Source organism: Crotalus tigris, unplaced genomic scaffold, assembly GCF_016545835.1.
Source record: "Crotalus tigris isolate CLP2741 ecotype Arizona unplaced genomic scaffold, ASM1654583v1 scf7180000020990.9691751010:1144802, whole genome shotgun sequence".
NCBI lineage: Eukaryota > Metazoa > Chordata > Lepidosauria > Squamata > Viperidae > Crotalus > Crotalus tigris.
The window spans coordinates 692,501-709,487 of NW_024098300.1; the positions used below are offsets into that span (position 1 = coordinate 692,501).

The 16,987-nt window shown below is 46.2% G+C and overlaps 1 protein-coding gene across 2 annotated transcripts in view; it reads left to right on the top strand.

Moving 5' to 3' along the window:
• The window catches only part of SLC8A2 (solute carrier family 8 member A2), a 55,255-nt gene extending 45,144 nt beyond the window's left edge, over positions 1–10,111 (top strand). For both annotated transcript variants that reach the window (XM_039369156.1, XM_039369155.1), the window contains exons 5-8: positions 589–713; positions 3,173–3,272; positions 7,151–7,426; positions 8,211–10,111. In XM_039369156.1, the coding sequence (XP_039225090.1) occupies positions 589–713; positions 3,173–3,272; positions 7,151–7,426; positions 8,211–8,587 (878 nt within the window). In that variant the 3' untranslated portion in view covers positions 8,588–10,111. The remainder of the gene's footprint in view (positions 1–588; positions 714–3,172; positions 3,273–7,150; positions 7,427–8,210) is intronic.
• Positions 10,112–16,987: the final 6,876 nt, after the last annotated feature.

Below are 16,987 nucleotides of genomic sequence, written 5' to 3' on the forward strand. Positions count from 1 at the left end.
GGCAGGACAAGAAGCAACGGGTGGAAACTAATCAAGGAGAGAAGCAACCTAGAACTAAGGAGAAACTTCCTGACAGTGAGAACAATTAATCAGTGGAACAGCTTGCCTCCAGAAGCGGTGAAAGCTCCAACACTGGAAGTTTTTAAGAAGAGACTGGACAGCCATTTGTCCGAAATGGTGTAGGGTTTTCTGCCCGAGCAGGGGGTTGGACTAGATGACCTCCAAGGTCCCTTCCAACTTTACTACTATTATTATTAACTAAGGAATATGTCAAGAGTGATTTATTCTGACAGTTAAATGGATCTTCCCTATTTGGGAGCAGCGTATGTATCTACCAGCTCTAGGGACAAACAGTAGAAAATAGACCCAAAACAAACAAACAAACAAACAAAACAGACTAAACTAGAAAAGGAGAGCTCTAGATTTGAATTTCAGCTCCGCCAGCCGACTTTGGCACAGGCACAGGGACAATCCTACCTTGCAGGATTGTCGTGATGGAAAAAAGAGGAAAAGAGGGAGGGAATATTGGAATAGCCAGTCAAGTCAAGCTCTTGGCTGCTGTTGTTTCTTTTTTTTTTTTTTACTTAGCTGATGGTGACAAAAAACTCTCGGCAGAGGAGGAGGAGGCCTGGCGAATTGCTGAAATGGGGAAGCCCATCCTCGGGGAAAACTCGCGCCTGGAAGTGATCATAGAAGAATCGTACGATTTCAAGGTAAGCCTCAAAGGGCGAAGTTTGGGCTGCTTCCCTTCACCTCAAGCGAGAGACGGTGGAAGCTACAGTTTGGGGTCTGAAAGCAAATTTATCTGTGCATTTTTGAACCACTATTTAAACTTAAGCTCAGGGAACTCTTGAAATTCAAAAGTAGTAGTGTTGGGATAGAAAGATGATAGATAGATAGATAGATAGATAGATAGATAGATAGATAGATAGATAGATAGATGGGTGGACAGACAGACAGACAAGACAGGAATAGATGGGTAGATAGAGATAGATAGATAGATAGATAGATAGATAGATAGATAGATAGATAGATAGATAGATAGATAGATAGATAGATAGGGATAAATAGATAGATAGATAGATAGATAGATAGATAGATAGATAGATGGATGGATGGATGGATGGATGGATGGATGGATGGATGGATGCATGCATGCATGCATGCATGCATGGATGCATGGACAGACAGAGGAATGGATGGGTAGATAGATAGATAGATAGATAGATAGATAGATAGATAGATAGATAGATAGATAGATAGATAGGCAGACAGACAGACAGACGGATGGATGGATGGGTGGATGGATGGATAGACAGACGGACAGACGGACAGACAGACAGAGGAATGGATGGGTAGATAGATAGATAGATAGAGAGAGAGATGATAGAGAAGAGAGAGAGAGAGAGAGAGATTAGAGAAAACTGTACTGTGTATTATATTGCCTACAATCATTTGCAAAATTGCACAGCAATATAGATACATTTTAATGCAATTTTTTTTTTAAAAAAAATCTTTCAATTAACCTAACGAATGACATAGAATGAATGGGGAATGACAAATAAAGAAAAAAAAAACTGATTGAGTCGCAAACACAAGAAGCCAATCAGAATGGAGATTGACAAGATTTGCTCACCGCAACCATCCACGATTCCTATTAGTGTTATTGTGATTGTTCACTGAAAATGGGGCTCATCGAAATCCCTCTGGACGTTGTGCAGAACGCCTGGCCCTGCCTCCGTTGGCGCCTTGAGTCTGATCCCTCGGTGGCTGAGAAAACCCCTGGGGGGGGGCTGCTGTTCTGGGGAGATGTACATAGAGAGCCTGCAGGGATTTTTCAAGACCCCCCCAGGGAACCAGACGGGAGCCAGGAGACTGCGTCTTTTTCTGGGAAGTGGTGTGACATCTCCCCGTGCCATTCTCCTACACTGATGCTTCCCTGATGCTGAATAGAGGGGTGACTTGTCAGCCTGACCCCCAAAACCCAGACAGCCACAGGTGATCCTTCCAAGTAGAATATAACAACAACAGCAGCAGCAGCAACAATAACAACAACAACAACAACAATGATAATAATAATACAAAAAAGTCTGGATAGTGGATGTGGCAGTGCCTGGAGATAGCAGAATAGACAAGAAAGAACTAAAAAAGATAACAAAATACAAAGACCTACAAATAGAAATAGAAAGACTGTGGTAAAAGCAACCAAGGGTAGTACCAATAGTCATAGGCGCCTTGGGTGCAATCCCAAAACAACTGGAGCACCACTTGAACACCATTGGCATTGACAAATTCACTATTAGTCAATTGCAAAAGGTGGCCTTACTAGGAACTGCTTCCATCCTGCGACGATACCTGTAATACCATCAAACATCCACATCTGCCTATCCCAGGTCCTTGGGAAGGACTCAATAGGTAGACAGAAATGCCAAATCCAGTCTGAACATCTGGCTGACTGTGCGATGATCAATGATGATGATGATGATGATAATAATAATAATAATATGTTGGAAGGGACCTTGGAGGTCATCTTGTCCAACCCCTTACTCAGGCAGGAAACCTTTTACCATTTCAGACAAATGGCTGTCCAGTCTCTTCTTAAAAACTTCCAGAGTTGGAGCATTCACCGCTTCAATTTCTTTATTGTTCCTCACCCATAGACAGAATCTTGCCAGAGTGAAGTCAACTACCAACCCCATAAAATGTATACAGGTAGTCCTCAACGGCAGCAGCACTGGAGCAAGTAATTTACAATCGTTTTTCACACAAACGACCGCTGCAGCATCCCCACAGTCGTGGGATCAAAATTTGGGGGCTTGGCAAACCGGCATGTTATTTATGATGTCTGCAGTGTCAGTAAGAAGGAAAAAGGCTGCATCTCCATATGTTGTCAAAGCAAGAACATCCGATCTTAGCAGCGTTGACATCAGGTTGATTAGTTGGCGCCCCAGGAGGGTAATCAGCCCTGAATCACTGCAGAGCATCTCAAATTTCCCAGAATCCCTTAGCATTTTTAGAGGCATCCTGGGACATTTGCAAACCATGAATGTCAAGTTCTTACCCCAGCAGATCCCTGTCTGCTGCCTCCAGTCTCCCAATCTGGAGTTGCTCCAGATATACCAAGGTCCTGCTCTTCCACCCAGCCTCTTCACCATCTCTGTTTCTGCCGCAGAACACTGTGGACAAACTCATCAAGAAAACCAATCTGGCCCTGGTGATTGGCACGCACTCCTGGCGGGAGCAGTTCCTGGAGGCAATCACTGTCAGTGCAGGTAAGTGACACCCCTGCCCCCCCCCCACTACCAGCAGTGAAGCCAGCTTGGAGGGATCAAAAAATGATACCTTAGGGAAATCTGCTCCATGAAATGAAAATGCCAGGAAGTTAGTAGACAAAATGCTGGGGTACAAAACCTGCACATTGCAGAGCTTCTCCCCTTGGCAGGTTGAAGATGGGCAGACTTCAACCCCCATCCAGCTGGAGAATTCTGGAAGTTGTTTACCTAGCTATTCTCTCTCTCTCTCTCTCTCTCTCCCTCCCTCCCTCCCTCCCCCCCTCTCTCTCTCCTATCATCTATCTATCATCTAGCTATCTTCTATTATCTATCTATCTTATCTGTCATCTATCTTCTATATCTATTATCTCTATCTTCTATCATCTATCTATTATCTCTATCTTATCTCTCATCTATCTCTTCTATCATCTATTATCTATCTATCTGTCATCTATCATCTATCTTCTATCTATTATCTTTCTTATCTGTCATCTATCTATCTATCTATCTATCTATCTATCATCCATCATCTATCTATCTATCTATCTATCTATCTATCTATCTATCTATCTATCTATCATCCATCTATCTATCTGTCTATCTATCTATCTATCTATCTATCTATCTATCTATCTATCTATCTATCTATCTATCTATCTATCTATCTTTATCTATCATCCATCATCTATCTACCTATCTATCTACCTACCTACCTACCTACCTACCACCTACCTATCTATCTATCTATCTATCTATCTATCTATCTATCTATCTATCTATCCTTATCTATTATCTATCTGCACATTTCCCTGACCCAGTTCATGTAGCTGAGGTGTTACATTCATTGTCCTTGGGGTGCCCAAACTGGCTCCTTGTGGCTACATTCTGTTCCTGCTGCCGGATACTCTTCAAGGGCAGCTCCATGTAGTCCATACAGGAGATGATTGGGGCACGAATGACTAAAAGGAGGGCTTCAGTTGGAGTCCAAATGCACACATCTTAAAAGCTGACCAGGTTGAGAATCAGGGCTGTTTGTCCGTTATTGTTCAGGAGAAAAAAACTGCACTGCGGGAAGAACAGACCGGGATTAGATTGGAGAATTTAGCTAGCTTAGCAAATGCTGGTGACCCACAAAGGAGCAAGCAAACCAGAATGGCTGATGGCCATGTCACCCTTTACTCCCTGCTAAGAAAATGCTGGCTACTCTGCTCTGCCTGGCACACACACACACACACACACACACACACATACACTCACACACTCACACACTCACACACCGTTATACAAAAACTGTCCTATGCTGGAACCGTCTTTCTCTGAACGCAGAATTCATGTGAAAAGACAATTGTGCGGCTGTTCTTGTCTCTCCCGCTTAGAATTAATAAGCTTTGGAGATAAAGAGACATTGCAAGTTGTGTTATTAAATCAGGCTGCCTCCGTCTGTGAATTTTCCTCCCCACAACTGGGGGGGGGGGGAACGAGGCAAAGTGGGCAGGGCTGGCCATTTGGCTCGCCTTTCGGAAGTCAATCCTGGCCAGACTTCAATGCGCTGTTATCGACTCTGAGCTGATGCTGGCCTAAATTTCTGCAGAATGTTGATATTTCCTAGACTAGTAGAAGGATATAATAGGAGCTGGAGTTGAATCCCTTTGTGGGGTTCCCCCCCCCCCATGAATCATGATAGGAAAGAGTCTGGCATTGATGTTCTTGCAAGACCAAGGGCGCCCTCTGTTGGGCCACATCCTACCTAACAGAGATTTAGAACTTTTTTGTGATGGTTTTCTTTTTGGCAGTCTTTTAGCTCTTGTCAAAAAGCCTTGCCTGTCTTCTCTATTCCAGTGGTGACGAACCTATGGCACGGGTGCCAGAGGCGGCACTCAGAGCCCTCCCTGTGGGCACGTTGCCGTCGCCCCAGTCCTAGGCCTTCAGCTGGGTTTTATAAAACCTTTTTGCTTTAGGCCTCCGCCGCCGTGTGCAAAAAAAAAAAGTTCAATCAATCAATTTCAACTTCTTGCGGGGAAAAAAAAGATCTTGCAAAGTTGGAATGGATTGATTGAACTTTTTAGTCCCACCCAGTCTGCCGTTACCACCGCAGCCACGCCCACCCAATGGGCCACACCCACCCGGCACTTGACAATGCATAAGTGGGTTTTGGGTTGCCGTTTGGGCACTCGGTCTCTAAAAGGTTCGCCATCACTGCAGTCTATTTATTTGCCTGGAATTCAGCTCTTGTCATCTGTCACTTGGCCTGATTTTAATTTCTCCGGTTAACAAAAAAGTCCCTGGGAGCAGCAGTTGCGTTGCTGCACGTCTGTCTTTCTGACTTCTTTTTCTGAATGTTCTTTCTACCAATGGTGGTGGTGGTGGTAGAGGAGGAGGAGGAGAAAATCTAAAATGGTTATGAAATAAAGCTCCAAACCCTGACCCAACAGATTGCAGTGGGAGCCCATCAGTGTCAAGTGGCAGATGTTTCCCTCTCGTACTGGAGGTGGAACCACCATGAAGATCTGACAGAAGAGAATATTCGTAGCTCGGGGTTGAACTGTGGGGTCTTCAGTGCTCTCTTTGCTTGCAGATGTTTTATGACCCAGCTAGGTAACATCATCATTGCTAAAGGAATTGAGGTTTGTGGAGAGGAGGAGGAGGAGGAGGAGGAGGAGGAGGAGAAGGAATTTGGTTATTTTCTTGCAAACCTTTCATTACCCAAACTAGGTAACATCATCAGTGCTAGAAGGGGGTAGGATCTGCTCATTTTATCATCAAGGAATCATCAAAAGCACTTCCACCGACACCAACAGGACAAGCCACTAGATACAAAATGAGAGCAAACTCCACTTCCTACTAATACTGATGAAGTTAGCTAGTTGGGTCATGAAACGTCTGCAAGAAACCACCACGCTCAGAGAGCATCAAGGACCCTATAGTCCTTCTCCTTCTCCTCCTCCTCCTCCCCCTCCTCCTCCCCCCTCCCCCTCCACAGTCCTCTCCCTCCTCTTCCTCCTCCCCCTTCCCCCTCCCCCTCCACAGTCCTCCTCCTCCTCTGCTCTCCTCCCCCCTCCTCCAGTCTTCCTCCTCCCCCTCCCCCTCCTCCTCCACAGTCCTCCTCCTCTTCCTCCTCCCCCCTCCCCCTCCACAGTCCTCCCCCTCCTCTTCCTCCTCCCCCTTCCCCCCTCCCCCTCCACAGTCCTCCTCCTCCTCTGCTCTCCTCCCCCCTCCTCCAGTCTTCCTCCTCCCCCTCCCCCTCCTCCTCCACAGTCCTCCTCCTCTTCCTCCTCCCCCCTCCCCCTCCACAGTCCTCCTCCTCCTCTTCCTCCTCCCCCTTCCCCCCTCCCCCTCCACAGTCCTCCTCCTTTCCTCCTCTGCTCTCCTCCCCCCTCCCCAGTCTTCCTCCCTCCCCCTCCCCCCTCCTCCTCCACAGTTCCTCCTCCTCCTCTCTTCCTCCTCCCCCCTCCCCCTCCCAGTCCTCCTCCTCCTCTTCTCCTCCCCTTCCCCCTCCCCCTCCACAGTCCCTCCTCCTCTCTGTCCTCCCCCCCCTCTCTCCAGTCTTCCTCCTCCCCTCCCCCTCCCCCTCCACAGTCCTCCTCCTCCTCCTCCTCCATCCTCCTCCACAGTCTTCCTTCTCTCCCCTCCCCCTCCTCCTCCACAGTCCTCCTCCTCCATCCTCCCCCTCCCCCCTCCCCCTCCTCCACAGTCCTCCTCCTCCTCCTCCTCCTCCTCCTCCCCCCAAACCCCACTCCCTTCTCCTTCAGAGAGCACCAAGGACCTCCCGTTTCACGCCCCTGTCCAATTTGGGGTCCCAACTCCCTACCCCTCCTTTTTTTTTCCTGCCCGCCTCGCCCGCCGAGGCCGAACGTCTGACTCAGGACTCCTTGCCCCAGGTGTGGAAGACGAGGATGAAGACGGGCGAGAGGAGAGGCTGCCGTCTTGCTTCGACTACGTCATGCACTTCCTGACGGTCTTCTGGAAGGTTCTCTTCGCCTGCGTGCCGCCCACCGAGTACTGGAACGGCTGGGCCTGCTTCAGTGTTAGCATCCTGGTCATCGGCATGCTGACCGCCCTCATCGGCGACCTGGCCTCCCACTTCGGCTGCACGGTGGGACTCAAGGACTCGGTCAATGCGGTCGTCTTTGTGGCCTTGGGCACGTCCATCCCAGGTGGGCCACCCGTCTGCCCTGTTCACACACGACTCTTGGCCCGGTCAGCCGCTTACGGGTGGTCCTCGACTCACGACGGCAGCGGAGCCCAGCATTTTGGCCGTAAAGTCATTGCGGCTGTGAGTCCGAGGCGCCGTGTGGTCGCAATCCGTTTTACCATTAGGTGACGATCGTTGTAAAATGAGCCACACGGTCATTAAGTGGACCCTGAGGAATGAATACATGAACTCAGCATTTCCAATGGGTGGTATTTTCGATATTTTCTGCTGAAAAACCTTTAGGGCTGATTTTCCCACAGAAAATATCCAAAACCACCCCTTGGAAATGCTGGATTCATGTGTTCATTCCTCAGGGTCCACTTAAGGACCGCGTTATTCAGACTCCAGTCGGTGAACAACTGTCCAACTTGCAATCATTCGTTTAGTGACCCTTCAGAGTTATAACGGCGCTGGAAAAAAGCGACTTACGACCATTTTTCCATCCTTACGACTCTTGCAGCATCCCCTGGGTCACGTGATCCAAATTCAGATGCTGAGCAACTGACTCATATTTATGACGGCCGCAGTGTCTTCCAGGATCACGTGATCCCCCCTTTGCCGCCTTCTGACAATAGGGCAGCTAGAGCCACTGAGGCACTGTGGCCCTATGTTGTTGTAAGTTGAGGACCCCCTGTACACATGGGCCGTGAAAGTGGGGAGACAGTGGGGGGCGGGTCCTCCAGGGGACAAAGGGCTGTCTGGTTTTTTGGGACTTGTGCATCCTCAGCGCTCTCCTCTTTCCGCAGACACCTTTGCCAGCAAAGTGGCCGCTCTGCAGGACCAGTGCGCGGATGCGTCCATCGGCAACGTGACGGGCAGCAATGCGGTCAACGTCTTCTTGGGCCTGGGCGTGGCCTGGTCGGTGGCGGCCATTTACTGGGCTTTCCAAGGCAAAAACTTCGAGGTGCAGACGGGCACCCTGGCCTTCTCTGTCACCCTCTTCACCATCTTTGCCTTCGTTTGTATCAGTGTCCTCATGTACCGCCGGCGGCCACACAGAGGGGGTGAGCTGGGGGGTCCCCAAACTGCCAAAATCCTGACCACCTGCCTCTTTGTGGGCCTCTGGCTGCTCTACATCCTCTTTGCTGGCCTGGAGGCCTACTGCCACATCAAGGGTTTCTGAAGGACGTCAACGGAAGGACGTGGCGAGGGAGAATGGACACCAAGGGGCTCGCTTTGCAGCACCTTCAGCAGGCCCGATGTCCATGAAGCTCCTCCTCCACTGTTTCGAGCTTCTTTTGAAGGCAAACACCCTCTGTCATCTAGAGGGAAGACAGATCTAGACGGAAGACTCCCACCCTGTCTTCTACCAGCCTGTCCATTTTGACCTACCACATTTTCAAGCATCTTCTGATGGTTGGGCACCTCTTGTTTTCCAACTGGAGACCTCTTCTCCCTTCTTGCTTGCCTCTAGCAAGGGACTCCGATCCATTCCAGTCTTGGTGTGTCCCACTCACAGAGAGACCGGGTGCAAACCCAGAGGACTGGAGCGGGCATCTGTGTTAATCCCCCTGCCCCAATTGCTTTGATTCTTTGGCCCTCCCAAGGACCCCAGTTGTGTTTCTACTGAAGTGTCTTCCTGTGGCTATATTGTTTTCTTCAAGCTGGTACCCTTGGCCTGGATCCAAAGGGAGATGTTCTCTCTGCTTTAGAGCACACTCACATACACACAGAGAGAATTGGAAACAGACCTTTCTCTTACTCTCTTTTTTGAGGTGGGAGAAGGAAACATTGAAAAAGGTCTGTGTCAGGGGCAAAATAAGACGTATTATGACGTCTCTCCTGTTGCTGGACATTTTTGGATACGTTCTTGGGGTCGAAGCCAGCGTGAAATCAGTTCTGGAGAAGACTGGCGAGTTTTAACTGTCCCAGTTCATGGAAACAACAGAAGGGGATATATTTGGCCTCAGTAGCAGCCCCGTTGAGGGCAGGAGAACAGATGATCAGTTGAGGGATCTTGCTGGATTTATGGGAAATAGTTTGGGCAGAGACACAGACCTCTGTGGAAGCTACAGTTTTCCAGTCTTCTGCTTTACTCTCTTGGACAAGGGTTAAAGAAACCTTGTTCCTTCTTATCCCCATGTTAGTGGGGAAATTGCACACACCCCTCAGTTGATGTACCCCATGTAAAACAGGGTGCTTTCTTCTGCTCCTCTATTTATGTCCACCTCCTTGAAGACTCCTTCCTTTCTCCCTGGAAGCCCACAACCACAGCTGGATGGCAGGTTCAACCAATGAGAATGAAGATGGCCCCTGGGGCGAATGAAACTTTGTGCAGATTCTCACACACTCATTGCCTGATGTGGGAGCTTGGGAGCCGATTGTTGTCTGATGCTATCAGTGTAATGTGGGGTCTAGTAAGGTCTAATCAAGGGTTTCCTTGCATTAGGAGTGCTAAAGCCGGACTTGGAATTAACCATGGTCGATTTCTGCCAAGGGGGACTTGAACACGTTTGAATGGAACCAGAATCTGGAGTGCCATCTGGGGCAACATCTGTTCACTTCTCCAGCTGTGTGCTGTCCAGTGTTTATAGATATCTTTTCCTTGCTCCAAAGCAAACGTCGCATCTGGGTGTACATTTAGGTCAACTCCCCTGCACACTGCTGATTTTTAGAGATAGGCCACCCCATCGTGCTTGCGTGCCAATAGGAGACAGAAGAACTTGGAAGTCCAGCCTTGAGAGATGTTCTGTAGGTTGGAGAAGACATTTCAGTCATCTTGAAACCAATAGCAGCAGAGCTTGCTTTGCTAGGCTGAAGGACTGAGTAGAAGGTATCACCCCCATCTTTTCTAGGCAAAAGTTAGATGGGGTGAAAATGAAGCTTTGTTCATGACCATGGACAGCTCCATTTAAGCACAGCAATCCGCATCTTCTGTAACTCATCTTTGGCTTTGCTTCTCTAGAAGAGCTGGCTGAGATCCTTCAGATGCCCCAATTTTGCATTTTTTTTGGCTTCTGCAGATTAAAGGAAACATTTTTGGAGGGGGGGGAGAAATCTTCTGAGTCAGAGGTCTATTCACATCTTCTAGGAGGGATGGCAGAAGAGCAGGTTTCTGGCTATAGCAGTTGATTATCTTCAGGGTTTGGTGGACCAGCAACCAAGAAATTCTAGGCCACCTTTGGCAACTTCAGCTCCCAGAATTCTCCAGCCAGCACTGCTCTGGGTTATGGACACATGTGTTTTTTTTTCTCTCATTGGGAAAAACAAGAGGGAGAAAAAAAATTCCGTTTGTAATAATATGTTTCTCGGGTGATGGACGCTGTCCTTCTAATGATGAGTCCTTAAACATTTAGAAGGGAGATGGAGGAAGAGGAAGAAGAAGAGGGGAGGAGGAAGAGGAGGCAGCAGAAGAGGAGGAATATCTAGAAGTGTTTCTCAACCTCATCAGCCTCAAGATATGTGGACTTCAACTCCCAGGAGTCTTAAGAGTTGAAGTCCAAAAATTTTGAAGTTGCTGAGGTTGAGAAACACTACTTAAGAATCTGCTTCAAGTAGATTGTCCTATGGGAGGATCGTTAAGTAGGGGCAAGTAATGAAAGCCTTGTTGACCTGTCCTGAAATAAGAGCTGTCTCTTGTACAAGGGCACTGCATGCACACACAAATGCATCAAAGCTTGTACCATACTAGCATAAGGGAGCTTTCATGATCTGGGTTATCCTGGCATCAGATCCTGCGGACGTCTCTGATTCCAAGTCCCCAAATCTCTGCAGTTGCACAAGCATTCAAGGTATAAACCTTTGCTCTTGGGATGCCCCCATTGTTCCCTTCATGCCAAGCCTGAGAATACTCCAGGCTGGATTAGCGAAACAGTCCATGATGCCCCTTCAAACAGGTCTAAAAGGCCGTATCCTTTCCTCCCACAGAGCCAAGGCTGAACACAAAACAGAGTACCGTATTTTCCGGCATATAAGACGACTCGGCGTATAAGACGACCCCTGACTTCGGAGAAGATTTGCATGGTTAGAAAGTCATCTTATACGCTGGAAAATACGGTATTTTCTGGCGTATAAGATGACTCGGCGTATAAGACGACCCCCGACTTTGAAGAAGATTTGCATGGTTTAGAAAGTTGTCTTACACGCCAGAAAATACGGTAGCTATGCAAAGAAAGCACAATATCCCACCTGGAGCTGTAACAGGGATGGAGGGAGAGGAATGAGAGGATAGCAAGATAGCCAGTTTGGTGTAGTGGTTAAGGTGCTGTCCAATCACCAGGAGATGGTAAGTTCTAGTCTCACTCTGGGCACGAAAGCTGGCTGGGTGACTTTGGGCCAATCAGCTGACAGCGAGTTCTAGTCTTGCCTTAATCATGAAAGCCAGTTGGGTGACATTGAGTCAAACACCAAGAGATGGTGAGTTCTAGTCCCACTTTAGTCCTGAAAGCCAGCTGGGTGACTTTGGGTCAATCACCAGGCGACGGTGAATTCTAGTCCAGCCTTAGTCATGAAAGCCAGTTGGGTGACATTGAGTCAAACACCAAGAGATGGTGAGTTCTAGTCCCACTTTAGCCCTGAAAGCCAGCTGGGTGACTTTGGGTCAATCACCAGGTGACGGTGAATTCTAGTCCAGCCTTAGTCATGAAAGCCAGTTGGGTGACATTGAGTCAAATACCAAGAGATGGTGAATTCTAGTCCCACTTTAGACCTGAAAGCCAGCTGGGTGACTTTGGGCCAATCACCAGGCGACGGTGAATTCTAGTCTCGCCTTAGCCATGAAACCCAGCTGGGTGAATTTGGGCCAATCCTTTCAGCCCAAGCCCACCTCACACGGCTGTTGTGGGGAAAAAGAGGAGGAGGAGAGAATATTAGGTACGTTCACCTACCTTGAGTTACTTACAAAAGCGGGATGAAATAAAATCTAACAACTAAATAAATAATCCCGAACGAGAAAGGGGAAAATAAAAGATTGGCAGCTTGCAGGGTTAATGTCCCTTGGGGCTGCTTAATTCAGCCTCTCTAAAAGACGGCAAGCATATTAAGTGGGCTGCTTTTCACTCTTCTGTCTCAAATGCTTGCTTGTTGTTGTTGTTGTTGCTGCTGTTGTTTTAAAAGAAAATTGGGAATACTGAGAAAAGCCATGGACGGGATGTCCCCCAACAGTACTTTGCAAAAACAGCCACTTGGGAAATCGCTGGGTGAGTTGTGCTGGTGTGTATTCACGTGTTCCCTTGATCGTAGGCTGATGGCCGATGTTGGCTTGCCTCCAACCAACCAGCATTTCTCTCCCCTTCCATTTTCCAAGCACAGGTTGGCCTGGCATCCAAGCTCTTTCCAAGCCAGGATGTACAACTTTTTTTTTTTTTTAAAGAATCAGGTGGACTTTTTTTTTAATTTTTCCTTTTCCAAAGTCCCATCCAGTTTTCTTCTCAACACAAATGATGGGAACAATTTTCTACAGTAGTGAGGAAGCTGAGGGTAGAGGGAAAGTAATGGAAAATGTTTAACAGCAAGGGGCAAATACATTTGTCTGAAAAGGTATATAGCAGCGGTTCTCCACCTGTGGGTCGGGACCCCATTTGGGGTCGAACGACCATTTCACGGGGGTCACCAAACAACGCAGTCCGCCATTTTTCCCCCCCTTTTCCTTAGCTGTGCTACTCCCTTTTATTCTATGGGCTTTTGAAAGCCAATAGAATAGACTCTCTTGAATAGAGTCTAATTCTATTGGCTTTCAAAAGCCAATAGGAATTGTCCAGGCTGTCTCTGCCCTGCTGAGCCCGCCAAAAGTCCCATTCTGCAAACGGTGCTGCACCAGTTGAGTAGTCCTCGACTTACGACCGGTTGAGTAGTCCTCGACTTACGACCGGTTGGGGGTCGTGGCATTAAAAAGGTTGAGAACCACTGGTATATAGGGTTTCCTGCCGGAGCAGGGGGTTAGACTAGAAGACCCCCCACGGTCCCTTCCTACTCTGTCATTCTGCTAAGGGGTGGGGATCCAGGCAGTGTTTTTAATACTGAGTTTTCTTCACACTTCTTCTGTTTGGGCACACGACAGAAAAGACCTTATAATGGATGAAACTTTGTAGAGTTTTCGGCTTAGCATCCCCAGGGGTAAAAAAAAGAAAGGAGAAAAAAAAAACACTTTCCAGTTGTCTCTTTCTTTCTTTCTTTCTTTCTTTCTTTCTTTCTTTCTTTCTTTCTTTCTTTCTTTCTTTCTTTCTTTTCTTTTCTTTTCTTTCTTTCCTTTTTTAAATTTTCTGGCTCTTTCTAACGTTTTTCATTTTTTTAAAAAAAAAAAATTGGGTTTCTGCGTGCGTTATGTGTACGTGGGTGTACAGATTGCCATAAACTGCTGCATTCTCGCGCCTTTTGTTCTGCAAACAACTAAAAGAGTAAAAAAAAAGTGTGTTGCTTTTGAAAAGCTTGCACGAACTCCTTCATGGGGGGCGGGGGGGAGAAACGAACAGCTTTATGAATATAATTAATTTTGAAGAAAGAACTGAACAGATGAGGCGTTAAATGAAGGCGATGATTTTCAAGACAAAATTTCTGATTTTTATTTCTGTTTTACGGGTAAAGTCCTCTGGTGTTCTCCGGTACTCCTCGACTTACGACTTACTTAAATGGGATCAGAATTTCCATTGCTAGACAAGGCAGGTGTTAAGTAAATCATGTTTGATTTTATGATCTTTTTTGCCGTGGCTGTTAAGTCAATTTTGTCGTTGTTAAATGAATCCAGCTTCCTCCATTGGCTTGCTGGAAGCCAGCTTGGAAGGCTGCAAATGGCGATGACATGATTCCAAGACGGTTCAACTGTCATAAGTACTAGCCAGTTTCCAAGTGTCTGAATTTTGATCATGTGACCATAGGGATGCTGCAATGGCCGTAAAAGCGAGGATCAGTTGTAAGTCACTTTGAACAGTCATTAAATGAATGGTTGTAAGTCAAGGACGACCTGTATACATAGATTAGATCATATGCATCGGGTTTTTTTTTTTAAATGGGAATTTCAGAATATAAAATTATGCACACTTCAAAAGGGTTTAAAATATAATTGGGGACAGAGCACCGAGATGAGGCCTGATCACAACTCTGCAATTTTTCAGATGGACTCAAAGGAACTGAAACATAAATTTCAGCACCTTCATGTTTTGCCTTGATGTTCCTTTGGCCTTTCATCCCCCGGCCTAGGCATGCTGGCTCAAGAATTCTGGGAGTTGAAGTCCACGAGTCATAAAAGAGCCAAGGTTGCCTACCCCTGCCCTAACTCTAACAAAGTTGCCATAAAAAAAAAAAGCAGGAGCAGTCAAAATGAAGGAATGTAATTGATGGATGCACAAAATTCACTGGTGGGCAAAAAAATTAGCAAATAAGAAAGCAACAACTGCTTTCTGACTTTGTGGATGCATTTGTTTATTACCTTTAAAGTAACAATTTTCAGCATAAATGCAAGGCAGAAGAAAGGTCACAAGGTGGCAGTATACGCTCAGGTGTTTGAGGAATTGAGCCAGTGTATTTATATAGAGAGAATTATAATGGGGAATAAGAAAAAACTAAAAACCTCTGCACAGGGTTTAAGTCTTGCCGAGCATTGTTGTTTTTGCATAATAAATTGGAAAATAAAATTAACTAACCATTATTTATCTATTATATATCTGTCTCTCTGACAATCTAGCTATCTAGCTATCATCTATATCCATCCATCTATCCTTATCTATCTATCTATCTATCTATCTATCTATCTATCTATCTATCTATCTATCATCTACATAATCCATCCCTATCTATATCTATCTATCTATCTATCTATCTATCTATCTATCTATCTATCTATCTATCTATCTACCTACCTACCTACCTACCTACCTACCTACCTACCTACCTACCTACCTATCATCTATATCCACCCATCCCTCTCTCTCTCTATCTCTATCTCTATCTATTTACCTATCATCTCTATCTGTCTATCTATCTATCTATCTATCTATCTATCTATCTATCTATCTATCTATCTATCATCTACCTATCTATCACCTACCTACCTATCTATCTATCTATCTATCTATCTATCTATCTATCTATCTATCTATCATCTACCTACCTACCTATCTACCTACGTATCTATCTATCTATCTATCTATCTATCTATCTATCTATCTATTTATCTCTATATCTCTATCTCTATCTATATGTTTATTCAGAAGTTGAGCTCTGTATAGCAGAGACTTGAATAGTTTTTTTTTTTAATATAACTGAATTGGTTTTCAAAAAAAATCATACAAAGTGGAAAGATAAACTAAAAAAAGTTTTTGTTTTTTTTTAAAAAGCAAGACATCTCGTGACCCTGTCTTGGGACCTCCTGCCAGCTCCCCCCCCCTTGACTTTCCTTGTAGGTAATTGGTTGGGAAGCCTGCAGACGGCACGATCATGTAACCCTGGGATGCTGCAACTCCTATAAACACTTGCACTGAAATTGTGATCAGGTGACCACGGGAACACTGAGGTGGTGGTGAGAGGACCAATCGCAAGTCCCTTTTTTCTAGTGCTGTCATAATTTGAGCAGTCACTAAATCAACGGTCGTAAGTTGAGGACTACCGGTAAAGTGCAAATCCCCAGATTCAATCTCTCCTGGGTTTTCACCCAGACCAAAACAGGTTCAGCTCTGCACAATAGGACAAATATCACAATCATGGTGCACAGTGTTGCTTTGCTCCTTAGCTTCCAGGCCCCCGTTCTAAGGCTTGATGGGAATGAGGAAGTTATGGTCCTTCATCCATCAGCCAGGGTCATCCAGACTTCTGGGGATGGAGCCCGAGAACATCTAAAGAGCTCATTGTTCTTGAAGGAAAGTTGGAACTGATGGCCTTCTGCATTGCTCTTTTGAACTACAACGTTCACAGCAGCTTGAGAACCGCTGACCTATACATGTGTGTGAGAGAGAGAGAGAGATGAGTGAAGAGCAGGAGGTAGTGAGTTCTAGTCTCACTTTAGGCATGAAAAGTCAGCTAGGTGACTTTGGGCCAGTCAGTCTCTCTCTCTCTCTCAGCCAAATCCACCTCACAGGTGGGATGTCGTCGTGGGGAAAAGAGGAAGAAGTTTTACCTTGAATTATTCATCAAAATAAGAAAGGCAGGATATAAGAAAGAAAGAAAGAAAGAAAGAAAGGAAGAAAGAAAGAAAAGGAAGGAAGAAAGAAAATGAAAGAAAGGAAGGACGGAAGGAAAGAAAGAAAGAAATGAAAAGCAATCAGCAGCCAAATTCACTTCACCATATCTTTTAGCCAACTCTTTTATGGATCAAAACAACCAAGCTGGAAGTCCACACTTTAAAACAAAAGCCACGGGCTTTTTTTTGTGCTGTCCCAACCCCCATCTTGACTGTTTTGACCCAATTCCCTGCCCCACACAACCGCCATCTTACCAGCCCTGCATTTTCAATATAATTTTGAACCTCTTTGATTCCTCTTTCCTTCAGCTGGTGCTCCCCTCCCCAGATGTCTTGAGCTGATAAAGGCATTCGGAGGACACCCAAGTACAGTGAGCTGTGGACACCTCCCAGAATTCCCGTGCTGGCTCAGGA